The 27,614-nt window shown below is 44.4% G+C and overlaps 1 protein-coding gene across 1 annotated transcript in view; it reads left to right on the top strand.

Moving 5' to 3' along the window:
- The first annotated feature begins 328 nt into the window (after nt 1–328).
- The window catches only part of LOC131190418 (zinc finger protein 91-like), a 222,221-nt gene continuing 194,935 nt past the window's right edge, over nt 329–27,614 (top strand). The window contains exons 1-3 of the mRNA XM_058167739.1: nt 329–1,113; nt 2,281–2,395; nt 2,523–2,590. Of these exons, the coding sequence (XP_058023722.1) occupies nt 697–1,113; nt 2,281–2,395; nt 2,523–2,590 (600 nt within the window). The 5' untranslated portion in view covers nt 329–696. The remainder of the gene's footprint in view (nt 1,114–2,280; nt 2,396–2,522; nt 2,591–27,614) is intronic.

Here is a 27,614-nt window from a genome sequence, read left to right as displayed (position 1 = left end):
TGATTGTAAGAGGCACGGGGGAAAGCAGAGACCACGCACGCTGCCCTCGGGAATAAATCGAGATCCTCAGGAATGAAAGTGGGGGGGGGAACTTGAGGAGTCATTCACACCCCATTTCCTGGTGAAAGCTCCTGTGTAGGGGGAGAGCTTGCATGGGAAATCTCAAGAAGGAAATAAGAAATATATTTGCAAGGAAGGGAGGCAAAAGATGATGCCTACATTCTCACTGTGTGCTGGATGACACTAAACTGGGTTTGGATCCCCAATTTGTCTGTATGTAACCCAGCATCCTAAACAAGGGTCAATTGACTGGCATTTCAATTTATGTGAACTGAACTTTCATGCTTTGTTAACCTGTTCTGGGCAAGAACTGGGCAGAAGATGCTGGAAGAAGGAACCATCCTTTCACAAGTTCATGACTCCATAGGAATCCAGAAGGTTTAAAATAAACCCACTCTAAACTCCATTTTGTCAGCTCTCCCAGAATCACATGTGGTTGGTGGATCTGCTTCAACAATAAGGGGATAAAATAACCTTTCTTTCCAATCAGCCTCCACCCTCCATTTTATTTCCAGTGCCTTCCTCCTGTATTAGAACTGAACCAGATGGATATTTCTTCCAAGAAATGAAAAAGCATTTGGAGATACACAATTTTCCTTGCACTAATTTAGAATTGTGTTATAGGACAGAGAAAGAATGGCAAGCCTTCCTTTAGCAAGTGGGGAAACTAGAAAAGGCCCTTCCGGTGCTCAGTCTGGAATCTACGGGGAGATGTTGGCAAGAACTGGGCAGAAGATGCTGGAAGAAGGAACCATCGTTTCACAAGTTCAGGCTTGGAATTTCAGGAACTTCCAATTTCAGGAGGATGAGAATCCCCGAGGACTTTGCAGCCGACTCCACTACTTCTATAGTCGGTGGTTGGGACCAGACAAGCACACAAAAGCGCAGATGCTGGACCTGGTTGTTCTGCAGCAGTTCCTGGCCCTTCTGCCCCTGCAGATGGAGAGCTGGGTGCGGGAGTGTGGAGCAGAGACCTGCTCCCAGGCGGTGGCCCTGGTGGAAGGCTTCCTCCAGAGCCAGGCGGAGGAGAAGAAGGAGCAGGTTGAGTTGCAGGTGAGAGGACTTCCTCTAGGGACTCCAGAAAAAATTGAATATAATAATATGTTCACATTTTTGTGTCCTTTTAATAGTTTTATTAAGTTTATTAAGAAATAAAATACAAAAAAATGTAAATAGTAGGAACTGAAGGGAAGGGAAGAGAAAGATGTGTAGGAGAAAGGGAGGGGGGAATTCATTGAAAATCGGAATCTTTTTAGCACAGTCGAATAAAATGGTAACATTACAGGATCAACTTTTTACTTTTACATACTTAATAGGTACTAGCAAATTCTGTAACAACAAACTTATGCAATCAGCAAAACTGGAATAGAATAGAATAGAATAGAATAGAATAGAATAGAATAGAATAGAATAGAATAGAATAGAATAGAATAGAATAGCATTGGAAGGGACCTTGGAGGTCTTCTAGTCCAACCCCCTGCTTAAGCAGGAACCTTATATCACTTAAGACAAATGGTTATTCAATCTCTTCTTAAAAGAAAGAGAAAAAAGCCAACACAGTTCTGGGCTGCATAAACAGAATCAAGATCACATAAGTGTTAATACCACTTTATAATGCCTTGGTAAGGCCACATTTGGAATAATGCATCCAGTTTTGGTCGCCACGATGTAAAAAAGATGTGGAGAATCTAGAAAGAGTGCAGAGAAGGGCAACAAAGATGATTAGGGGACTGGAGGCTAAAACATATGAAGAACGGTTGCAGGAACTGGGTATGTCTAGTTTAATGAAAAGAAGAACTAGGGGAGACATGATAGTGTTCCAATATCTCATGGGCTGCCACAAAGAAGAAGAATAGGTAGAAATTAATCAATTTCCTGGGCAGGGGGTTGAACTAGAAGAGCTCCAAAGTCCCTTCCAACTCGTTATTCTATTATTCTATTCTATTCTATTCTATTCTATTCTATTCTATTCTATTCTATTCCTATTCCTATTCCTATTCCTATTCCTATTCCTATTCCTATTCTACTCCCCAGTACTTCGTTGCTTTCTCACAAGTCCAGCAGAGATGGTAAAAAGTTCCTTTTTTACATTTACATTTCAATCATGTATTTGAAATTCCATTATACATCGTTGGCAGTTTATCATGTGTTAATAGAAGTACATATCACTTCATGATGTGTGATGTCCATTAATTCTTTTCTCCTGCATATGATTTCAAGTCCTTCGCAATGGAGATCAGAGATCCTGAGAGAAAGAGGCATCGCTCAAATCTCCTTCAAGAACTGTCTTTCAGGGGGATCCCTCAGGAAGATCCAATTCAGGACACCTCAGGAGGTAATATAAGGTCCTTCTTCTCCTCTGATAAATCCTAACTTTCTCACCTTCTCTGGGTCTTCTCCTGTATAGCATTCCTCCTCCCAGTTTACTAATTATGCTTTTTGAAATTCTGTCTCACCCACAGGGGAGAATAGAAGGAAGTTGACTCTTTGTTTTGGGGGAGCAGAAACTAGGATTGACCCTCCAACTCAGGTAAGAGAAGAACATTCATTTACTAGATTTTTATTTTCCATTTCCCTCAAGGAAATCAGAGGATTTATATAGTATATGTCAGTGATGGCTAATATTTTTGTTGTTGATAGCACACGCGTGCACAATAGCACACGCGTGCCAGCACCCATAATGCAATGTGTGTGTGACACCCAGCCCGCATACCCAGCTCCCCTGTGCATTTAGCATGGCCCCCTGCACTCCCCCATGCAATGCACATACTGCTGCCCTGCCCCGTTTTGGCCGAGTAGGCCTCCCTGCAGCCTCCTGGGACCAAAAGCGGGCCACGGGATGTGTGCTGCACCCCCCGTGTTCCCCCCAGCCTTATGTAAATGCGACCCCCTGCCCCACCCCATGTGCATGTGATTCTCCACGCTTCAGCATACATCTTCCACATGTGTCCCACCAAACGGCGCATGCGCAACAGAGTCCCAAAAAGCAGCTAGCTGGTTGGAGGCACGCATTCATGCACGGTGGAGCACATCTGGGTGACGACTTGTGTGCCCGCAGAGAGGGCTCTGCATGCGTGCCATAAGTTCCCTGTTGAATTCCGCATGCTGTGGTGACAACTTGGGCGCAGCATTCTTGATTGGTTGACTTACTGTGCGGGAGTTTTGCTGGGTTCCTATTGGTTGTTCCGATCTGATAGCCGAATATAAAAGGGCTGTCAGCTGTTCTTCGTTGCCAGTTCTGTCAGCAGTTGCTGGTTATTAGTTGTCAAATAAAGAGTTCTGTTTTAATCACCCGGGTCGCCTCAGTAATTACTCCCCCTGCCTCGTACCAAGCACTGGCGACAAGAGTGGGGATACTGAGGCGAGCGGTGATCTGAGCCTTGAGCGGCTGCGCTGCGCAGGAAGGAATGAGATGTGGAATTGAGGCAAATTCTTGCTGTCAGAATGGCACCGCCGATCTTCGCTCCTTTTGATGCGGCTGCTGAAACGTGGGAGGCATACATGGAGAGATTTGAGTGCTTCTTAGAAGCAAATGATTTTACCGATCTCTCCAGCAGCCGGAAGCGGATGCATTTCTTAAATTCTTTCGGTCCTAAGTTATTTGCGACCGCCAGGGCATTACTCGCCCCTGCCCCACCCCATGCCAGTACACACGGCACACTGGGAGATTTTGAGGGAGAAGCTGAAAGGGCATTATGTGCCTACCCCCTCCCGAATTGCCCACCGCTTTAAATTCTGACAGACACTCCAGGAGGAGGGAGAGTCAGTTAATCAGTACGTGGCCTCCCTCAGAACCGCAGCTCTTGATTGCGAGTTCCGGGACTTAGAAGACTCCCTGCTGGAACAGCTGGTATGTGGGGTAAATGACATGCGGCTGCAGCGGCTGTGTTAGCAAAGAAGGAGTTGACTCTCCAAACCGCTTTGGAAGAGGCTTAAGCATCGGAGATGTCAAGCAAGTCGACTGCCGATATTCGCAAGTTCCACACCCTCACTGGCCAAGCCGCGGCCGTTCATTATTAGGAAGCCGTTTCTACCGAGGGAGACACGAGGAAGCTGAGGTTAGCTGTCTGAAAGCCTTTGTTACCAAGAAGAAGGGCGGATAGAAAACACCCATCGCTTCTTGCCTAAGCTGCGGTGATCCCATTCTCGTCAACCTGCCGTTTCCGGTCAGCTACTTGCCACCGTTGCGGCAAATCTGGCCATATTGCTAGAGTCTGCCATTCAGGCAAGCAGGCTTCCCCAAAAGAACGGCCAAGGTGTTTTTCAGCCAAGCGAAAAATACCGGGTGAGAAGTGTTTTGCCATCTTCCATGGCCGTAGGGTTGCTGAGGTGACAGCCTGACAATCTGATCAGGAGACTCCGAACAAATTGACTTTAATTGTCAAGATTGAGGGGGTGTCCTGGTTAATGGAGGTTGACACGGGTTCCACTAAGTCAATAGTTTCTTGGGCCACTATAAAAAAAACTAGTGCCTTCCTTGCTGAAAAGTCAGTTGCAACCCTGTCCAGTCTGGTTGTGTGATTATCAGGGAAATTCTATTCCAATAATTGGCCATGGCCGTTTTCTGGTCAAAAAAGATGGGTTCACTGGCTGGCTTCCTTTGATTGTGGTAAACGGAACTCTACCCAGTCTCCTGGGTTTGGATTGGTTCAGCTCTTTGGGGCTGGGCATTTCTGGTATTCATTCCACTGAGGCCACCAGCCCTGATCATTTGTATCAGGAATTCGCTGATGTTTTTAGCGATTCTCTGGGCAAATATGTTGGCTCTCTTATTACCCTTAACTTAGACCCTCAGATAGCCCCCATTAGGCTGAAGCCCCGCAGGGTCCCTTTTGCTCTCCGCCCTAAGGTGGATGCGGAGTTGGACAAATTAATCAGCCAGGGGTCCTTGAGCCCACTGACCATTCCCACTGGGAGACCCCAATTGTTATTCCCATCAAATTGGACGGCTCTATTCGAATTTGTGCGGATTTTAAATGCACCCTCAACAAAGCCTTACAAGCAAATCCATGTCCTGTTCCGGTGGTGCAACATTTGCTTCATTCTCTGGGGCTGGTGTTGCAATGGCCCGAAGGCTGAAGATCATTGATCAGACTTTATAGCAAACTGTCCAGAATCAACAGCACTTTATTGAACATCACAGAAAGTTTATATAGTTTCTCAGTTTCTCATTTCTCATCTAACATACATTACTTCATTATTGTATAATGAATCTCCAAGGCACAATAATTGGTTAGTAATTACACCATTGGCTTTTCGTGTGAATATGTGTTTATGCTAGAAAAATAAGTGCAACAATGTTTCAGAGTTTATACTTTGTTTCATCCTGTATTCTTGTATATGCTGGGAACGCTGCTTAACTGAGGTTTGCCATCCAAGATAAGAGTACTACCCACATTCCAAAATGTATACATGATGATGAACAAAATGTTAACCCTTCATAAACCCTTCATTTCCTTGCTTTTTGTTTTTAATGAAGAAAAGAGAGATTTTTCAAAAGCACGCAATTGAATTGGATGGAAAGTAATTGGAGGAGGCTTACGAAAAAGAGCACAAAATGAAGGAATGCATTGCATAAAACAGCCACAACTTATAAGAAAAACAAATATAATCACACCATAGAAAAGCAATTGTTTTAACCAGGAAAAATCAGGTAACCAATTAGTTAACCAATCAAAAGGAGAAAAATTTTCATGAACATTATCTTTTATAGAAGCTTGTAAATTAGCCAGTTCATCCTCAATAGTCTTATTAATAGTCTTATTAAGTGAATGAAAATGTACAGCACAAGCACGTTGACCAACCAAGGTACAAAATCCACCTTGACGAGCTAACAAATAGTCTATAGCAAATCGTTGTTGAAGCATATCTTGATTTAATTCTTCAATTTAATTCTGCAAGTCTCAAATGATTGCAGCAGTAGCATTGATTGATTTTTCTAAGCGACATGTAAGTCCTAAAATAGAACGTCTATTTTCTTGAACAATTATTCCTGGATATGATCCCAAGGTAATGACTCCAGTTATTGCTCCAGCAATTGCACGTCCATAGGTAGACAATGCAGAAAGTTGAGTGTCTATGATGACTTCATCAGAACATGACGGTCCCAAGGCTGCACGCTTTCTGTGAGATGATAATTGTCCAGGAACACCTATCTGTACTGGTAATGACAAATATCCAATTGCTGCACATTGATAGTTCTGAGGGTGTATATTTGTTGCATATTTGTCAAAGAAAAATCATATAGTAGAATCTTTTAACTGCCACCCAGCACAAATAGATCCCACATTAAAAGAATTTTTGGCTTCAAAAAGAGGAAAATTATCAGGATACATATCAGGTACAATATTATGACCCTGTGATGTTTTATTAATAGTATCCCATAACCAATATTTTTGAGTACAATGACTATAATTTCCCAATTTATCTAAAATACGTTTTGCTTTTGGGTAATCAGACCAATTATTAAGCCAAGTTTGTCTAGCATAACAACAAAAACATAAACCTCGAGTAAACTGATTAATACAAAGATACTTCCATTTAACAAAATTCAATTGACTTGGAAGTTTAGAAAATAACTAAGAAGAGTTAAAGCGCTCCATGGCATAGGGCCGGGCTATTTACGGGACCGCCTGCTGCTACCGAATACCTCTCACCGACCCGTGCGCTCTCACAGAGAGGGACTCCTCAGGGTGCCGTCAGCTAGGCAGTGCCGTCTGGCGACACCCAGGGGAAGGGCCTTCTCTGTGGGGGCTCCCACCCTCTGGAACGAACTCCCCCCAGGACTTTGTCAACTTCCGGACCTCCGAACCTTCCGTCGCGAGCTCAAAACACATCTATTCATCTGCGCAGGACTGGATTAGATTTTAAATTTATATTGGTTTTAATGGGTTTTATTATTTATATTGTTCTTTTAAAAATTTGGCCATGTAGAATAAGTTTTTTAACTGTTATTTTATTCTGTATTTATATGTACTTTTTTATTTGCCTGTGAACCGCCCTGAGTCCCTAGGGAGATAGGGCGGTATACAAATGTGATAAATAAATAAATAAAGAAGAAATATGTTTAAGTTGCGAAACAATAAAGGTAGATTAGGAATAAAAGCAACTTGATCAAAAGCCATAGGAGCTTCATAATATAAAGTTATATTGCGGCCATGAATTAAAAACATATATTGAGCATGACAAATCCAAAGGTTAGGACTGAGGGAAAAAGTAGGAGTTGTTTCAGAAGTAGTTAAAACAGGAGGAGGAAAACAAAGGAAACAACATAAAATAACATATAACATCAACTTATACATTGTAAGCCGCCCTGAGTCTTCGGAGAAGGGCGGGATATAAATGTAAATAAATAAAATAAATAATAAAAGAATAGTAACAGAATTAGCAGTTATAACAGCGAAAACTGCAGCTACAAGATTTTCTGGAGTTTGAGGTAAAGAAGCTTTCTTTAGTTGTTGTTGAGCTTCATAGGTAGTAGCTTTAACTTAACCCCAAGTCATGGCTGAAGCATGTGGCGACCTGGGAAGATGAGTCTCCATTTTGAGATTTGGATTGAAGTTTGGAATGGGTTTGTGAAGACTCTGATGCCATGCCATGATAAGGACGAACACACCAGCCTGGAATCCACACAGCTTGTTTTGTCTGAGAATCCTCAATTGCAGCGTAACCACGACCCCAGGTTATAAGTTTAGCAGGTCCACGCTAGGCAGGATCAGGAGGTTGACAATAGGATAACAGAGGTCGAGAGACAGGATCCTGAATATGAAAATGTAAGTTGACTGGAATTTCTGAAAAGGAATCTAAAAAAGTTAAGTAATTCCAAGCATAAAGAGCAACAGATATCAAATTTTGAATCTTTTGCAGATTGTATGGGCCAGATTCAGTTTTCATTAATTTAGTTAATGTAGCTTTAAATGTACAATGAGCTCGCTCAATTATAGCTTGCCCTTGAGAGTTGTAAGGAATTCCATGAGTCAACTTAATATTCCATTGTTGACAAAAGGAAACAAAGTCCTTACTAGTGTATGCCGGACCGTTGTCTGTTTTCAATTGAGTCGGTCGGCCCATTGCAGAAAAAGCAGAAAGACAATGAGACACTGCATCAGAAATGTGCTCATGTCTAGAAGCAGTAACCCACAAAAAGTGAGAATATGTATCAATGGATACATGCAAATAAGTGTATGGTTTAAAATTAGGAAATTGTGTGACATCCATTTGCCAAATCTGATTAGTTTTGTTCCTCAAGGATTTACTCCCATAGGAAAAGGAACAGCAAATTGTTGACAAGAAGTACATCCTCGAACAATATCACGAGCCTGAGAAAGAGGAATATGAAATTGTTTAGCCAAAGAGTTAGCATTTTGATGAAAATATGAGTGACAAGCAACAGGATCTGAAAACAGTGTTGCAGTATTTTTTAGAGCTTCATCAGCTTGTTGATTTCCTTCTGTTAGAGAATTCTGAAAAGGAGTATGGCTCCGAATGTGTTCAACATATGAAGGAAAAACACGTCCTTCCAAAATATGTTTTAAAGATAAAAATAAAGATAAGAGATTGACATCAAGAGAAACTGCACAATAAGCATAAGGAAGAGATTGCATTGTAAGAAATACATATTGTGTATCAACAATTAAGTTGAGAGGCTGATCAGAAAATAATCTTAAAGCCAAAATAACAGCAGCCAACTCAGAATGTTGAGCAGATGTCTGAATTGAAGTGTATTTAGAAAACCATTGTTGACCATCTGTCCAAACCACAACACCTTGAGTCGGTGATCCATCTGTGAAAACTGTTAATGTTTCAGGAAGAGGAGAATAAACAAAAATAGAAAAAAAAGAAAGATTTAATGTATTTGTAATAACTATACGAGGATCTTTAGGCAAAGAATAGCTAATATCACCAAGATATTGAGAAAAAGCAATTTGATATGAATCAGAGACAGTCATTAAATGTTCATGTTCAAGTTTAGTATGAGTGAAAGCAATACCCTCCAAATCTTGACCTGTTAATTGTAAAGCACGTCACCTTGCCTTCATGATTAATTCTTCTAAAGCTGACTGATAAGGAAAAATATTTCGAGGAGAAGCAGATAAATTTAACCATTCATGAATGTGAATGCCTTTTCAGTAAAGAGAGAATAAAGACAAGCAGTAGGTAAAGGTGAAATAGAAAGAATTGCTAACCATAATCCCCTAGCTGTAGAAGCTATTCTATCAACATATCGCCGTTTTAAGTTTAGTTAGAATTTTATGTAAACAATTCTTCTGCAAAGTGGTGAGAGACACCAAGTCTCCAGGATGCTTGGAACCTTTTAACAAAGAGAAGAGAGGTAACATTTCTCCTGTAGAGATTTAAAAATATGGACGAGCCCAATTAATTATACCTAACAATTTTTGCCATTGAACTAAAGTATATGAAGTTTGTACTTTCAGTTCAGGTAAGATAGGAATAGAAGAAGATTGTAAAACTTTATGACCTAAATATGTATAAGGTGCAGTGCGTTGTATTTTTTCAGGAGCTATATAGAGACCCCTGCTGGCCAAAGTGGCAGTCAATTTTTGTAGCATTGTTCTTCATCAAAATCTTGGCCAGCTATTAAGATATCATCCATATAATGATAGACTAAATAAGAAGGAAATTGATCATGAAAAGGTTGCAAAGCTTGATCTACAAAATATTGACATATAGTAGGAGAGTTCAACATACCCTGTGGTAAAACACACCAATGATAGCGTTTTGTAGGTTGACTTTTATTTAATACAGGCACAGTAAAAGCAAATTTTTCTTTATCCTGTGGCTGTTAAGGAATAGTAAAGAAGCAATCTTTCAAATCCACAACCAATAATTTATGAGACTGTGGGATTAAATTAGGGTTTGGAAGACCACATTGTAAAGGACCCATAGGTTGAATGCATAAATTAATTTTCCTAAGGTTATGTAAGAATCTCCATTTTCCACTTTTCTTTTTTATAACAAAAACAGGAGTTTTCCACTGACTAGTGGAAGGCTCAATATGGCCAGCATCTAATTGCTCCTGTACTAAGGAATGAAGAGCAATCAATTTTTCAGATGATAAAGGCCATTACTCAATCCAAACAGGTGTAGAACAAATCCATTTAAGAGGAAGTGCCATCGTCTAAAATCACATGAGCATTGAGAAGAGAAAGAAGATCCCTGCCCCATTTATTAGTATGAATATCTAAAATGTAAGACTGTAAAGATACAGACTTACCCGCAGAAGTTGTGATGGCAATAGGACGAACGCTTTGCCAGGAAGATGTTGACCCACCAATGCCCCATAAGGAATTAACAGCACGTTTGGGCCATTGCACGGGCCACTGCAAAAGTGAGATGACAGTAACAATGGCACCTGTATTTAACAATCCTTGAAAAGGTTGCTTATTAAGATATAATGTAAGAAGTGGACGAGAAGAATTGATTTTTTTTTAATAAAAATTTTTTTATTTCCATTTTCCAACATCATATTCATGTACAGTCTGTTGTCCATCATTAATCATTAATTTTTATTTATTGCTGATTCGGGCCTGCCCGACTGCCACTTCCTTTCTTCACCACCTCTCTCTACCCTCTACTGCTTTCCCCTCCTTCATCTCCTTCACTTTACTACTTCCTCTCCTCCTTCTCCACTCCTCCCTTCTTCCACCCTTTCTAACCTTCTTATTCCCCTCCTCCTTCTCAACTCTTTCCTACCTACTTTCTTCCCTCCTTCTACTCCCCTCTCCCTTTCTTTCTGAAATGGAAGTCGGGCAGCCCCAATATCATTTCAAATTTTAATTTCATAATTTCAATCATTACATTATAATGATGATATAATAACCAATCCATGTATCATATCCGATCTTCCAATATTACTCCATCAGTCAAATATCATTACGAATAAAGTCTCTCAGATACAATATTTCCAACTTAACTCCATAACTTTTACTGTCTATAAACGTATCAATTAAAACGAATAATCATTTAAGTTACATCCACAATGTAACAGTAAAAATTAACATCATTACATCCACAACATTATCTAAATTCATAAATTTTACTTTCCATCCTTCACAATTAAATAATATCATCACATTGGTTTATACCTTACAAATAACAAATAACAAAAATCCTATAATTTATATCCTAAACAAATCAATTCTAGAAATTAACCATAATCATCATATTCACATCTTAAACATTCCCCCCCTCTCCTGTTCTATTTTCCATCATCTCCAAACCAGTTAACTTAGCATCTAACAACAAAGGATTCCCACTCTTTAAAACATTAATATAGAAATGTCTTGCTTTCATAACTGTACTAAGAAAATACTTTCTACCTCTAAAATTCACTGACAAACCCATTGGAACTTCCCATCTAAAATATATCTGATGTTTCTTAAACTCATCCACTCATCTTGTGGCTCAACAGGCTAATGCAGTCTGTTATTAACACAGCTGCCTGCAATTACAATTACTGCAGGTTCGAGTCCCACCAGGCCCAAGGTTGACTCAGCCTTCCATCCTTTATAAGGTAGGTAAAATGAGGACCCAGATTGTTGGGGGGGCAATACAAGTTGACTTTGTATATAATATACAAATGGATGAGACTATTGCCTTACACAATGTAAGCCGCCCTGAGTCTTCGGAGAAGGGCGGGATATAAATTAAAAACAACAACAACAACAACAACAACAACAAAGCAAATTCTCTCCTCTTTCTTAACATTTTAGGAGGAATTTCCTTCATCATTTTTATATCTTGTCCCAATATTTGAAATTTATTTTTATAAAAGGCTTGCAAGATTTCAAACCTAACCTTTTTAGTTGTAAAATAAATAACCACATCCCTCGGTAATCTTGCCCACCAAGAATTAACACAATAAATTCTTTCAATATTAATGTCACCAGTTTGTGGAACTTTCAAAAAAGCTCTAAAAGCACATTCAGAGACTACAGCTAAAGTAGCAAGAGGAAGAACAACCTGTGTAGGGATAGTTGCAAATTGACCAGATCCAAATAATTGTTCCACTGTGTAAGCACCCCCCTCCCCAAAGCAGCTGCTTGAGCATGACGAAGATATTCACTTTCCCAGGCAACATATTGCATAGATGATAATATCATGCGAAAAATTTGTTTCCAATCTTCAGGTACCGTAGTATATCCATCTTTAATTCCTTCTAGTAATCCCCTTGTAAAATTACCACTAATTCCATAATCAGTAATAGCTTTTTTCAACTCACGTAAGATTTGATATGGCAAACCTTCCCATTTTGCTATCTGTTGTCCAGCTTGTGGTTCTGGATGATATTGCACTGGACAAACTGATAACAATTCAGCTAACTCTTCCCCAGAAATAGCAGCAACCTTCTTACAAGTTTCCACCATCTTTTGAAAAGAAGATTGTAGAACGATGTCAGGAGGAGTTTTTTGTCCAGTATCAGGAGGTGCAGAAGGCAACAAAATTTTAATTTCAGATACCGGAGGAAGGACTACAGCAGTAGAATGCTGAGGCAAAGGAGGTGATAAAAGAGAAACTTCCTCATGACCAAATGTTTCCACAGCATGCCTACACAAATGCCAAACATGCAAAATTTCTATCTGTGCTCTTGGCTCAGAATGCAAAACTTTACCAATTTTTTCCCAATCCAACAATTTTAAAGAACCCTTTTCAGGATACCATAAACATTTTAAAGCAATTTCTCGTACCAGCCGAAAAAGAACTTTTTGTGAAACAGCTATATCAGATTTTTAAAGAAGATAACCCAATTCCTCTGCATGCTTTTTCTGTTCCTGTGAAAGCGAAGACCCCATTACTTACAGAAACCTTGAAAGGTTGAAAAGCTGAAAGCTGACGATGCATCTGTCCTCGCCAGACGAAGTAAAAAGTCCCTGTTCGGGTGCCAAATGTTGCAACAGCCTGAAGGCTGAAGATGATTGATCAGACTTTATAGCAAACAATGTCCAGAATCAACAGCACTTTATTGAACATCACACAAAGTTTATATAGTTTCCCAGTTTCTCATTTCTCACCTAACATACATTACTTCATTATTGGTTAATGAATCTCCAAGGCACAATAATTGGTTAATAATTAGATCATTGGCTTTTTGTGTGAATATGTGTTTATGCTAGAAAGTAAGTGCAACAATGTTTCAGGGTTTATACTTTGTTTCATCCTGTATTCTTGTATATGCTGGGAATGCTGCTTAACTGAGGTTTGCCATCCAATATAAGAGTACTACCCACATTCCAAAACGTATACATGATGATGAACAAAATGTTAACCCTTCATAAACCCTTCAGGCCGGGATCTATTTTTGCCAAATTGGATCTGGCTCAGGCATACCAGCAGCTCCCCGTGGATGATGCCTCAGCTGAGGCACACGATCGTCACCCACTGGGGAGCTTTCAGGTGTCGCTGCCTCCAGTTTGGAATTAGTATTGCCTCAGGTTTATTTCAAAACCTGATGGAACGCCTTCTCCACGGGTTGCCTGGCGTCGTGCCCTACTTCGACGACGTTCTCATCTCCACTTTGAGTCGTAGTGAGCTCATTGATTGAGTGAGGGCTGTCCTAACCTGTTTCTGGGAGTCAGGGCTTAAATTGTAGAAGTCCAAGTGTGTCATTGGCGTTCCCCACATGGAGTTTTTAGGTTACCTTATTGATGCATCTGGCATCCACCCCACTCCTTCCAAGATTGCTGCTATCAAACACGCTCCTGTCCCCTCTGGCAAAATGGAGCTTCAGGCCTTTTGGGGGCTCTTGAACATTTACAGCATTTTCCTGCCCCATAAGGCCTCTGTCACTGAGCCGCTTCATAGGCTCCTGGACAAAAATGCCATTTGGTCCTGGTGGCCGTTGCAATCCAAGGCTTTCAAGGCTGTTAAAGACTTGTTGGCATCCTCTGCTGTGCTGGTTCATTATAGTCCACATCTTCCACTGGTGCTGACAGTTGATGCCTCTCCTTATGGGATAGGTGCTGTATTGAGCCATAAGCTTCTGAGTGGTTTGGAAGTCCCCATCATGTTTTACTCAAGGACTCTGTCCATTTGGACTTTGCGGGCCCCTTTTTTGGTCGCACCTTCTTAATTGTAGTAGATGCATATTCAAAGTGGGTAGAATTAGCACTCATGACCTCCACCACATTGGAGGCAGTTGTTCAGGTGCTAACTCGCCTTTTTGCAACCCATGGTATTCTGGATGTCCTGGTTTCGGACAATGGGCCGCAACTGACTTTTGCTACTTTCCAGGCTTTCCTGGCCACCCAAGGTATCCTTCAGGCCCTGGTGGCTCCTTTTCATCCGGCCGGAAATGGTTTGGCCGAGAGAGCCGTAAGGTCCGCTAAGGAGGCTCTGGCCAGACTGGGGCCGAGGGGGTGGCAGGACAGGGTCTCCACTTACCTATTGGCCCAACACACTATGCCCTGCCCATCTACCAACCGAAGCCCTGCAGAAATGCTTGTGGGTTGTCGCCTTCGTACCACCCTTGACCGGCTGCATCCCAATTATGTGGCCGACACCCCCCCTAACTTCACCCACCCCCAGGACCTTTATTGAGGGGGACCTGGTCTATGTGCTAAACTTTTGGGGTGAGCCACGGTGGTTGCCGGGTACCATTACTCATGTTACAGGTCCCTGTTCTTACAGGCTCTGACCAGAGGACGGCAGAGTTTGGCACGTCATGTGGATCAAATAAGGGGGCGGTTCCCAACACACCTGCTGGCTGGCGGATCTGATATGCAGCTCGCCACGGCCGAAATGAATACAAGCAGCCCCGAAGTCAGAACCCAAATAACACCCATCCCAGGAGGAGCAATAACCGTGCCAGGTTTACCGGAAGGAGCTGATCCATCGGAAACTGTCGTGTCGCCAGATGAATCTCCAAATGAGTTGCCGGCCGCCTCGCAAACAGAGCAAGCCGTGTCCCAGCCAGCTATCGGACCAGAGCTACGTCGCTCGGGTCGAATTCGCTGGTGGCCGGCATAACCTGACAGTGACACCGGAAATCCAAGTCAAGCCGGTCTTATTCAGATCACATCCCACCATGTTTTGAAAGGGAGAAGGCACAGCCCTTGTTGCCTATGCTCAGCTTTGCACAGCAACGGTGAGAGACTTCAGGATTTATTAATTTTTTTTATTTCCCTTCCAAAACAGGCAGGGACAGCAGCAGGCAGAGGCAGAGGCATGGGACCACCCACTTCATTCCAGCAATCGCTGCAAGCATATTTCAGGCAGCTGTCCAAGCTGAGTCCTGCTTTTCCCTTTTGACGCACTTGCCACTCCCTTGCACCGAGTGGCACAAGTGACTACCTGTGCTGCTGCTGGCCTCAGGGGACCTCTTTGCCCTCCTGGCAGCACTGCTCTTGGCCATCCTGCTGGGCTGCTCTTGCCTGGTGCAGGACGAGTCGACCGAGATCTATGACCTCCAGAGCACCTTCCCACTGTCGGCTTGTCCTTAGATGAGCCAAGGAGGGTTTCCTTCCATGCAACAGGAAATACAGTGTTTCTGTTCTGTTTGCCTCCCCCCAATACTCCCAGCAAAGAGTCAGTCAGAGGCCTTCTTTTCTCCTTTTATTTACATAAATAGATGTCCTGGCCACGTCTACCCACGGGCCTGCCAAGTTTCTGGAGATAACGAGGAAATTATAGATAAGGCCAGAATTACTCACGAATATATTCTTCCCTCCATTGATACAGTTTGCCCGCGCAAATTCATTGCTTTGTCCAAGACAAAAAACCAGGAAGTCCCGCCTCCTATTTATAGTCTCTGCAGATGTCACTGCATGACAATTATGACTTGGCTTTATCCCAACTCTGCTTCTGCTGCTGCGCGCGATCACGCCTGCGCAGTCTTGCATCACTCAAAACTGTTCTTGGGCGTTGCCAAATCAGAAGAAGGCTCCAGAGAATCAGGTCTTGCCGGCCCCTCCTCCTCCCTTTGAGTGGGTGCCAGGGAGGGAAAGGGCTCAAGAGAAGCAGGGCTTGCCAGGTCTTCTCCCTCACTTTCTGAATCATCCGAGTCCAGGAGTCCGGGTCCAGGAACCTGGGTCACAACACTATCCCTCACCGCAGGGCCCTTCCCCCGGGGCTGACGATCGGGATGCGGTCGAGCTGGATTCTACTCATGGAAGGCCTGCACCAGGTCAGGGGCAGGAACGTCGGAGCCATCTACCCAGGAGAAATCAGTCCCATATCCCTTCCACGCGATCAAATATTGGAAAGCGACCCTTCAGCCAGCGGGAGTCTCAGACGCTGTGGACTTCAGATTCCTCCGACCCGTCCTCGGCGACAGTGACGGTGCTGTTGGGCACCGAAGGGGACTCGGTGTGGCCTCAGGAACCAGAAGGGACCGGTGAAAGACGGGTGGATCCGCATGGATCGTGGCAGGGTCAGTCGGTAGGCTACCGGGTTGATGACTGCCTCGACAGGGAACGGGCCGCTGAATCGGTGGTCCAACTTCTTTACCGGGCGGTCGGACGGGAGGTGTTTGGTGGAGAGCCACACCCGGTCTCCAACTGCCAGCGGGCGTTGCCCGTCGGGAGCGGTCGGCGGATCGCTTGTAGTCCTCCTTTGCCCGATTCAGCTGCTGGCGTACCAACTGTTGGACCGCATGCAATTCCGTCAGGAAGGTCTGCGTTCGGGAACAGGAGAATTTGGTGGTGCCAGAGGAAGAGCCGCGGATGGTACCCACATTGGCAAAGAACGGGTCATCTGAGTAGAGGTGTGCTGAGAGTTGTTAAAAGCAAACTCCGCCAGGGACAGGTAATCGGCCCAGTTGTCCTGTTGCTGGTTGATAAAGCAACGGAGATACTGTTCCAGTATACCGATGACCTTCTCTGTACCCCTGTCGGTCTCCGGATGGTGCGATGACGACAGACACACCTGCACCTCCAACGCGCCATCAGGCTCTTCCAGAAGCGGGCTGTGAACTGAACTCCGGTCCGAAACCACCCTGTCCGGTAGACCATGGAGGCGGAAGATGTGCTGCAGAAAGAGGCGGGCGTTTTGCGGCTGTGGGCAGTCCGCGGCATGGGATGAAGTGTGCCATCTTGGTGAGCATGTCTACCACCACCAGCACTGTGGTGAACCCAGAGGACAGCAGCAGGTCCATCAGGAAGTCATGGAGATTGCCCTCTAGGGTCTGTTGGGTGTCGGCAGGGGCTGGAGGAGACCGGAAGGGGCCCCCGTGGCGGCCCTTGGTTGCCCGCACGGGACGCAGGGTGGCACGTAGGCATGTACTTCATTCCGCACTCGGGGCCACCAAAAGGTCCATATCACCAGGTGGAGGGTCTTGAAGAACCCAAAATGTCCTGCTGCAGGGTTGTCATGGCATTGGGTCATGACGAGGGCTTGGAGTGGTGCTGTGGGCACATACAATCACCCACGGAACTTGAGCAAGTCCTCCTCCAAGGTCGAAGGAGACGTGGAGCCCACCTCCACTCTCCTCTGCTGGAACCAGGCATCCTGGCACTGCGCCTCTTGCACTCAGGCCCGGAATTCCACCGGTTCCCGTGCTGCGGCCAAGGCTTCTGCCAGCACAATCCATGGAGGAAGAGGGTCCTTGGTGCAGAGGTACTCTGGCTTGCGGGACAGGGCATCTGCCCTCTGGTTGTGACCGCTGGGAATGTAGGTCACATGGAAGTTGAACCAGGCGAAAAACAACAACCACTGGATCTGCCGCTGGTTCAACTCCCGAGCCGTGGTGAGGTGCTCAAGATTCCAATGGTCCGTTCGGAACTCGACCTGATGTTGGGCCCCCTCCAGATGGTGTCGCCAAGCCTCGAATTCAGCCTTGATAGCCAGCAACTCTTTTTCCCAGATGGTGTAGTTGCGCTCCGAAGGATTGAGTTTCCGGGAGTAGTAAGCGCAGGGAAAAAGTGTGCCGCCGTTCGTCGGAGCCTGTACCAGCACCGCTCCCAGAGCCACATTGGACGCGTCTGTTTCCACCACAAAAGGCCGGAGTGGGTCGGAATGCCTCAGGACGGGTTCCGTGACGAAGGCGGTGAATACTTCTTGAGGGCGGTGAATACTTCTTGCTGTGGGGGACCCCACCGGAATGCAACCTTCTTCCTGAGGAGCTGGGTAAGTGGAGCTGTCAGTGTGGCAAAGCCCGGGATGAAGGTCCGGTAGTAGTTGGCGAAGCCCAGCAGGCGCTGAACATCCTTCACCCGACGAGGGGCTTCCCAGCTACACAAAGCTTCTACTTTGCATGGGTCCATGGCTATGCCCTCGGGCGAGATGATATGCCCGAGGAATTCTATGGAAGTCCGGAAGAAGACGCATTTCTCCAGCTTCGCATTGAGTTGTTGCTCCCGCAAGCGTTGCAGAACCAGACCGACGTGTCGAAGGTGGCTTTCCCTGGACCGGGAGTAAATCAGGATGTCGTCTAGGTAGATAACCACGAACCGATCCAACATGTCTCGGAACACGTCGTTCATGAAGTGCTGGAAAACGGCGGGAGCATTGGTCAACCCAAATGGCATGACAGTGTATTCGTAGTGTCTGTATCGGGTGCCGAATGCCGTCTTCCATTTGTCTCCTTCTCGCATCCGCACCAGGTTGTAGGCCCCCCGGAGATCGAGCTTGGTGAAGATCGTGGCCTCCCGCAACCTCTCCAGCAGCTCCGGGATGAGCGGCAGGGGGTAGCGATTCCGCACCGTAATGGCGTTTAGCCGGCGGTAATCACAGCACAGGCGCAAGTCCCCTGTCTTCTTCTTCACGAAGAGGACCGGGGCCGAGAGAGGGGACTTTGAAGGCCGGATGAACCCTTGGGCCAGATTTTTGTCCAGGAAGTCCCTGAGGGCGGCCAACTCGGGCTCCGACATGGAATACCACAGGCAGTGTTCTCTGTGTTCTCTGTGTTTCCACCCAAGCTGCAGCCGCACTCCCATTTGCCACAAGCAGTAGATGGGAGGGCGGCTGTGGCTGACTTGGGATGGAAACGGCTGAGCCTTTTTTTTTCTTTCCCCCTCCTGCAGCCGCTTCGAGGGCTTTGCAGCGCGGAGGACGCTTCCTCCACAGGCTGCGACAATGGGAGTAGCCGCCTCCCAAGGTTTGAGGAGGGAAGTGGGTCGTGTTAAAGAAAGGTAAAAGGGAAGCGGGGTGGGGGTGGGTGGCAAGCTGGCCACAGGGACAACAGGAAGGCTGCGTGGAAGGCAGGCAAGCATGGCAGGGAAAAGAGAAGGCTGCTAATTCCCTTCCCCACAACCCTGCCATCCTTGCCTGCCTTCCATGTGGCCTTCCGCTTGCCTGCCTTTGCAAACTGGCTACGGGGATGCCAGGAAGGCAGCATGGAAGACAGGCAAGCATGGCAGGGCTGTGGGGAAGGAAGTAGGCTGCTAGCTCCTTTCCCCACAGCTGGGTGGCCCTGCCTGCTTGCTTACCTTCGCAAGCTGGACACGGGGAAGGCCGTGTGGAAGGCAGGGAAGCGTGGCAGGGATACAGGCCACGAGGAAGGGAGTAGGGGAGGCAGGCTGGGATGGTGAGGGAGGGCAGGGGCAGTTAGGTAGGGCACGGCTTGCAGGCTTACCTGGCAGGCAGATCAGGGCTGCTCAGTTGGGGCGCAGTGCTTCAGACAGGCAAGCTGCAAGTGAGGACCCATGCAGTAGAAGTGAGGAGTGACTCAGTAGAGGGGGCAGGGCCAGTGAGTGGGGACTGGTTCAGGGGTGTGGTCAGCCCACGGTTTAGCGACGCAGCCCAAATTACCGCTACCGGTTCTTCCAAAATGATGTGAACCGGTAGCAACCCATCACTGGTTGGCTGGCTGGCTGGATGTTTGGTAGATCAATTGATCCAGGAGGAAACTGGGCTTATTGAACCTGAGTGGCACTGAAAGTCCTACAGAATCATTCAAGTTGATAAAATGTGTTTAAAATATTTCTTTAGTCAAATGCTTTTTGTTCTCTCCATTTTGTCATCTAAACCATGATTCTTACAAAGCATACTTACCTTAGTATATATGTTTGCTTTGGGAATTTCTAAATAATAGGAAAGATCCTGCAGTGCCTCCTCGGTCTGTTTTGTACTTTTTGTTCCCTTTCAGGAGGGTCTTGTGTCCTTTGAGGAAGTGGCTGTGTATTTCTCAGAGGAGGAGTGGACTCAGCTGGATCCTCACCAAAAAGCTCTGCATTGGGAAGTCATGCTGGAGAATTATAAGAATGTGGCCTCTCTTGGTAAGAGTTTCCTACTCTCCAGTCAGAGAGTTCAGGAAGCCATTTTGTACTTAATGTCATTAGTTATTATTTCTTATGAAAACTTCTCTAAATAGATTTCTTCTCTTCAGAGGAAAAAGGAAAAGTTCTGTTTTTCTACTGCTCCAAGGAAGGAAATAGGTCTATGTCATTCTGCTTAGATATATCCGATCCAATTTATTTTTGTATTTGTATTTAAACATTTTAGTGACAAAGTAATTCCTTAGTTTGAGGTAATGCCGAACTCCATCACACAGATTTCCACTATTTTGGCCCAGATGCTTCACTTTTACGTTTTTTGACTTAATGTCTTTTTCAAGGTTTTATGCTTCATCAATAGAGATACTATCATTTCTATAGCATGCCATTATAAGGATACAGATATGCAGTATATATTAGAATTTGGCACAATACCTGAAGGCAATTAATATGACTTCCGACAGAGTGAACTTTTTCCCTAACCTTTCTCTCACTTTCATTTCTCTTTCCCTTTGAAGGTGATAATGAGATTGACAATAAAGAATCTGGAGAACCAATGAAAGTGTTTCGACAAGGAGACATAATGAAGAAATCTGCAATTCAAACAGAATTCCAAAGGCAGGAGAGAAACCTGTCAAATAACTGGAATAAGGGAAGTTCATCTTCGATTGTTGCTCAGATGCAGGAATTTATTGATCACCGAAGAAAACTAAAGAAGAAATATATTGGGAAAGTTGTAAGACTCTTCAAAGACACATTAGATGTAAATGGACCCTCTCCATCAAAAGCCAAAGGAGCAGCCAATATATGCGAAGACAAAGGGAAAAATTACAGTTGGATATTCACACTTTCTCAAGAAAATGGGTCACTTGAGTCACAGAAAAGTTTTCACATGGGAGAGAAGTCAAATAAATGCAATGACCATGGAAACAATATTGTTAATAAAGGGACATACACAAGGGAGAAGCCATATAAATGCATGGAATGTGGAAAGGGCTGTAGCCAAAAGAGTGCCCTTATTACCCATCAAAAGATCCACACAGGAGAGAAGCCATATAAATGCATGGAGTGTGGAAAGAGCTTCAGATTAAGCAATAATTTTACACGTCATCAAAGGATCCACACTGGGGAGAAGCCATATAAATGCATAGAGTGTGGAAAGGGCTTTAGCCAAAAGGGTATCCTTATTGACCATCAAAGGATCCACACAGGGGAGAAGCCATATAAATGCATGGAGTGTGGAAAGAGCTTCAGAACAAACCGTAAACTTAAATCCCATCAAAGGATCCACACTGGGGAGAAGCCATATAAATGCATGGAGTGTGGAAAGGACTTCAGAATAAGCAGTAAACTTACATGCCATCGAAGGATCCACACAGGGGAGAAGCCACATAAATGCATGGTGTGTGGAAAGGGCTTTAGCCAAAAGAGTATCCTTATTGCCCATCAAAGGATCCACACCGGGGAGAAGCCATATAAATGCATGGAGTGTGGAAAGGACTTCAGAACAAACCGTAAACTTACATCCCATCAAAGGATCCACACTGGGGAGAAGCCATATAAATGCATGGAGTGTGGAAAGGACTTCAGTACAAGCAGTAAACTTACATCCCATCAAAGGATCCACACAGGAGAGAAACCATATCAATGCATAGAATGTGGAAAGGACTTCAGTACGAGCAACGAACTTACATGCCATCAAAGGATCCACACAGGGGAGAAGCCACATAAATGCATGGTGTGTGGAAAGGGCTTCAGAAGAAACAGTCATCTTACATGCCATCAAAGGATCCACACAGAGGAGAAGCCATATAAATGCATGGAGTGTGGAAAGGGCTTCAGAACAAGCAGTGATCTTACACGCCATCGAAGGATCCACACAGGAGAGAAATCATATAAATGCATGGAGTGTGGAAAGGACTTCAGTACAAGCAGTTACCTTACATGCCATCAAAGGATCCACACGGGGGAGAAGCCATATAAATGCACGGAGTGTGGAAAGGGCTTCAGAACAAGCAGTTACCTTACATGCCATCAAAGAATCCACACAGGAGAGAAGCCATATAAATGCATGGAGTGTGGAAAGGACTTCAGTACAAGCAGTAAACTTACATGCCATCAAAGGATCCACACAGGAGAGAAGCCATATAAATGCTTGGAGTGTGGAAAGGGCTTCAGCACACCCCATAGTCTTATTTCCCATAACATGATTCATAGACTGGAGAATCCCGAAAACAAAGATACATTTGGATGAGAATGTATGCTAATTATTGATTTAATAGGTTCTGTGTATGGATTTCCAATTTACAGACTGAACTCTGAAAAGGGTTTTTCTGCGGTTCACCCTCCTGACAGCCGTAGAGAGATGAATTTAGTAATGAAAATAAAAACAATGGACATGTGTCATTATAATTATGATTTCTACTTTTTTGAATGTATCTGTATATACAGTATATAGCAGTGTCAAAATGGAAGCTCACGGTTCGGATGCGTCACAATGCAGAACACACCCACCCCAGCTCCGCGAATAGGGAAACTGTCCCAATGCATCCCATAATGGCAAAGTCACGTGGGGAGTTTGAAACCGGTGGTATATGGGTTCATTTTATTTTATTTTTTAGAAAAGACCTTCCTGTTCCCCAACTGTCATCATTCTCCCAGTTCGTCATAGCTCTCAGAGGGATGCAAAGACGTTTAACAGATGTTGCTTTCCTAAACCCAAACGGAAAATATCAAAAAATAATCAAATTGCACCCATGGTGTAGAACTGGGATCCCCAAAAGTAATTAAATTTGCAACCTCAGTGTAGAACTGAGACCTGAGTCAGCCGGTCTCTATGCAGAAACATTGAACATCATTCAGTCAAAGGCCTCAGGATATGAGGGAATTGTCACATGCAGATCAATGTAGAGCATGTGGGAAGAGCTGAAAGGATGAACAATTCCTCTCTCACAAAAGGAGCCAGAAGCACCCCAAATGCTTGTGCAAGTTTGTTTTCAAGCATTATGGCCGTATTTTGCTCTTCTGTAGTGTGGTGAGAGCTAAGAAGTCCACGTTTGATTTAAATAAAATTAATTAAATATCAATGGTGTGGTTTTCTTCTAGTCTTGTATTATATTATCTATTAAACTCTTTAGTTGCTTTAAAAATGTATTAACACATGAAGATTTTTGGAAGGATTTGGAGGGGGTATATTTCAGGATTTGAGAGGCTCATTTAGTTTGAAGCTCAATTGTCAGTAATAGTGTCAGACGTGCCTCCATTCAAAACCCAAGAAAGAAAAACCCCAACTCCATGTTTATAGAGTGAGGTACTTTTACTGAGTATGAACTGAATGCAATGAAAGAAAAACAAGGTCTGAGGCAATAGGTGTGAAAATTAGATTGTCAGGCCTGGAAACCATACTAGGCCGTAGGTTCCCAGACGCTGCCACATTTCTCCCCTGAGGGGAAGAAGGGGGGGTGATGGGTATGGTTATATTCTTCAAGCGGTGAAGGTCGGATTGTGTTCGCATCTGCAGAAGAAGTGGCAAGAGGTGGTTTCAAATAAAGTGGAAGAACGTTGGACCATGTGACCGACAAAGGGGTTAGGGGGATGGGACTCTTGGGGTTTGTATAACTCAGAAAAGAATCCGGAAGTTTCAGTTTTGGAATTATGTCAAGGTTCCAGAAAACTGTTGAGACTTGTCCTCCCTCCTCTCCTCAGCCGGGCCCGTCCCGTCTCCAACCGGGCCTGTTATCAAACTCCGAGTCTGATAATGAAGATGAACGGCCTGTCATGCCTCCAGCCCCCGGCCCTGGCCCCATGCCCAGAGACGATTCCAGGAGTGAACAAACAAGCCCGATAAACCTCACTCATACGGCGTGTGTTAGAATAGAATAGAATAGAATAGAATAGAATAGAATAGAATAGAATAGAATAGAATAGAATAGAATAGAATAGAATTTTTTATTGGCCAAGTGTGATTGGACACACAAGGAATTTGTCTTGGTGCATATGCTCTCAGTGTACATAAAAGAAAGATACGTTCATCAAGGTACAAATTTACAACACAATTGATGGTCAGTAGATCAATATAAATCATAAGGATTGCCAGCAACAAGTTATAGTCATACAGTCATAAGTGAAAAGAGACTGGTGATGGGAACCATGAGAAGATTAATAGTAGTGCAGATTCAGTAAATAGTTTGACAATGTTGATGAAATTATTTGATTAGCAGAGTGATGGCCTTCGGGAAAAAACTGTTGTTGTGTCTAGCTGTTCTGGTGTGCAGTGCTGTATAGCGTCGTTTTGAGGGTAGGAGTTGAAACAGTTTATGTCCAGGATAGTATTGTTCCTTTGGCTCAGCCGTCAGAGGAAGCCAGCCAGGGATTGGAATTGCTCGGGCCTACTCCTGACTCCTCCCTTTCCCAAACAGCAGAAGACAATTCAAAGTGGGAGGATCCTTGCTTCCGGAGATCTGAGAGGCGATGCCAGCAGAAGGAAGGGAGGGGCAGGCCTGGATAAATGCTGAATCATGGAGCCACACCCCACAGCCTATATAAAGGACCTGCTTTTGGCATTCCAACCTTGAGTCAAGCAAAGTCTCATCTAGTTTGCTGATATCAGACTCTATCGCTGAAGTCACAACTTGGACTCCTGCCTGCCCTGATAAACCTCGAAGGAATTTGGCAAGCTGCAGAGGCTTCGTTGCCATGTTTGATACGGACTTCCTTAACCCGGTCGTCGGAGGGGGAGGGGGACAGGACATCAACCCACTTCTGCATAAAAAAGAAACTGAAGCCATTTTCTTTCAAAGTTCTTTACTAGCATAAGGAAACTGGCACACAATGAGTGAAATTCCAAAACTGAAATTTCTGGATTCTTTTCCCAGTTATATAAACCCCAAGAGTCCCACCCCCCTAACCCCTTTGCCGGTCACATGGTCCAACATTCTTCCACTTTATTCGAAACCTCTTCTTGCCACTCGTTCTGCAGATGTGAACACAATCTGACCTTGACCGCTTGAAGAATGTTACCATACCCATCACTCCCCCTTCTTCCCCTCAGGGGAGAAATGTGGCAGCGTCTGGAAACCTACGGCCTAGTATGGTTTCCAGGCCTGACATAGATACTGAAAGCAATCCCAAATCCCTTCCACCAAAGAAGCATTTATAATCCCTGAGCAGCCTCGTGTCACTTCCTGAACAGCCAGCACTAGCCAGAAGGACACGGGGTCCAGTAAATGAGTTGCATGTAACCTCCCCAGCAACCCGTCCACGTCTGGGAAGGCCATTAAGAATCAAACTCATCCCAAATAACCTCAACAAGACCAAGTCTCAGTCATCTTGGTCGGATCATCACAATCTTGGTCCAAGTTATCCAAGGTGAACGATTTTATCATATAGATAACTGTTAAATCCCTCAGCTCGTCTAGAAGGGTCATTGCCCTCGGAAAAACTGTTGTTGTGTCTAGCTGTTCTGGTGTGCAGTGCTGTATAGCGTCGTTTTGAGGGTAGGAGTTGAAACAGTTTATGTCCAGGATAGTATTGTTCCTTTGGCTCAGCCGTCAGAGGAAGCCAGCCAGGGATTGGAATTGCTCGGGCCTACTCCTTCTGACTCCTCCCTTTCCCAAACAGCAGAAGACAATTCAAAGTGGGAGGATCCTTGCTTCCGGAGATCTGAGAGGCGATGCCAGCAGAAGGAAGGGAGGGGCAGGCCTGGATAAATGCTGAATCATGGAGCCACACCCCACAGCCTATATAAAGGACCTGCTTTTGGCATTCCAACCTTGAGTCAAGCAAAGTCTCATCTAGTTTGCTGATATCAGACTCTATCGCTGAAGTCACAACTTGGACTCCTGCCTGCCCTGATAAACCTCGAAGGAATTTGGCAAGCTGCAGAGGCTTCGTTGCCATGTTTGATACGGACTTCCTTAACCCGGTCGTCGGAGGGGGAGGGGGACACGACATCAACCCACTTCTGCATAAAAAAGAAACTGAAGCCATTTTCTTTCAAAGTTCTTTACTAGCATAAGGAAACTGGCACACAATGAGTGAAATTCCAAAACTGAAATTTCTGGATTCTTTTCCCAGTTATATAAACCCCAAGAGTCCCACCCCCCTAACCCCTTTGCCGGTCACATGGTCCAACATTCTTCCACTTTATTCGAAACCTCTTCTTGCCACTCGTTCTGCAGATGCGAACACAATCTGACCTTGACCGCTTGAAGAATGTTACCATACCCATCAACCCCCCTTCTTCCCCTCAGGGGAGAAATGTGGCAGCGTCTGGAAACCTACGGCCTAGTATGGTTTCCAGGCCTGACATAGATACTGAAAGCAATCCCAAATCCCTTCCACCAAGGAACCCAGTTCAGTGTCCAATCCACATCTCCCCTAGGTGTCATGTGGGGCTCTTCTTCAGATGGGCCCCATCTCTCTGGCATGCCGGAAAGGTTGACCTTGACAGCTGTCAGTTCCTTTCACAGCTGCTTGAAGCCTGTGAGAAATTTCCTCCCTTTTCTGGAAACATCTCCATCAGCTCGCTTCCCCCCCCAACACCCATATACCAGCAAAGCCTCCCCCCTCCTGTTAACAATGGCAGCCAATAGCAAGGAAGCATCATGGATCAATCAAGAAAAAATCAATAAATCAATAAAAAATCAATAAAAAATCAGGAAGGCCCTCTTCTTGATTCGTGCAGTATACAAGTCCTCAATGGAAGGCAGGTTGGTAGCAATTATTTTTTCTGCAGTTCTAATTATCCTCTGAAGTCTGTGTCTTTCTTGTTGGGTTGCAGAACCAAACCAGACAGTTATAGAGGTGCAAATGACAGACTCAGTAATTCCTCTGTAGAACTGGATCAGTAACTCCTTGGGCAGTTTGAGTTTTCTGAGTTGGCGCAGAAAGAACAGTCTTTGTTGTCGTTTTTTGATGATGTTAACTGTCCATTTTAGATCTTGCGATATGATAGAATCTAGAAATTTGAAGATTTCTACTTTTGATACTGTGTTGTCAAGTATTGTGAGAGGTGGAAGTATGGAAGGGTTTCTCCTAAAGTCTACCACCATTTCTACAGTTTTGAGTGTGTTCAGTTCCAGATTGAGATGCTACAGAAACACACCAAATCTCAGAAAGCTACACAAATATTTTATTTTATTATTTTATTTATATTTTTAGATAAAAGCAGCTAAATTGAGAACTTCCTTAACTTTAAATTGCTATGTCTAACTAAAAACTAAAAACCCCTAATTAACTATTTTTTAAAGCCTCCCTTAGTTACCTAATTCAAGGGACAAGGCAGGCAGATTGAGTTGCTCACCATGAGATGGATTGCAGGCAGGCTTTGATTGAGTTGCTAGCTTATGCAATTGATTGCAGCAGCAAGGCAGGAATAGCTAGCAA

This window comes from Ahaetulla prasina, chromosome 2 (assembly GCF_028640845.1).
Source record: "Ahaetulla prasina isolate Xishuangbanna chromosome 2, ASM2864084v1, whole genome shotgun sequence".
Lineage (NCBI taxonomy): Eukaryota > Metazoa > Chordata > Lepidosauria > Squamata > Colubridae > Ahaetulla > Ahaetulla prasina.
Note: the sequence above shows the minus strand (reverse complement) of the source record. Positions and strands in the feature narration are given on the sequence as shown.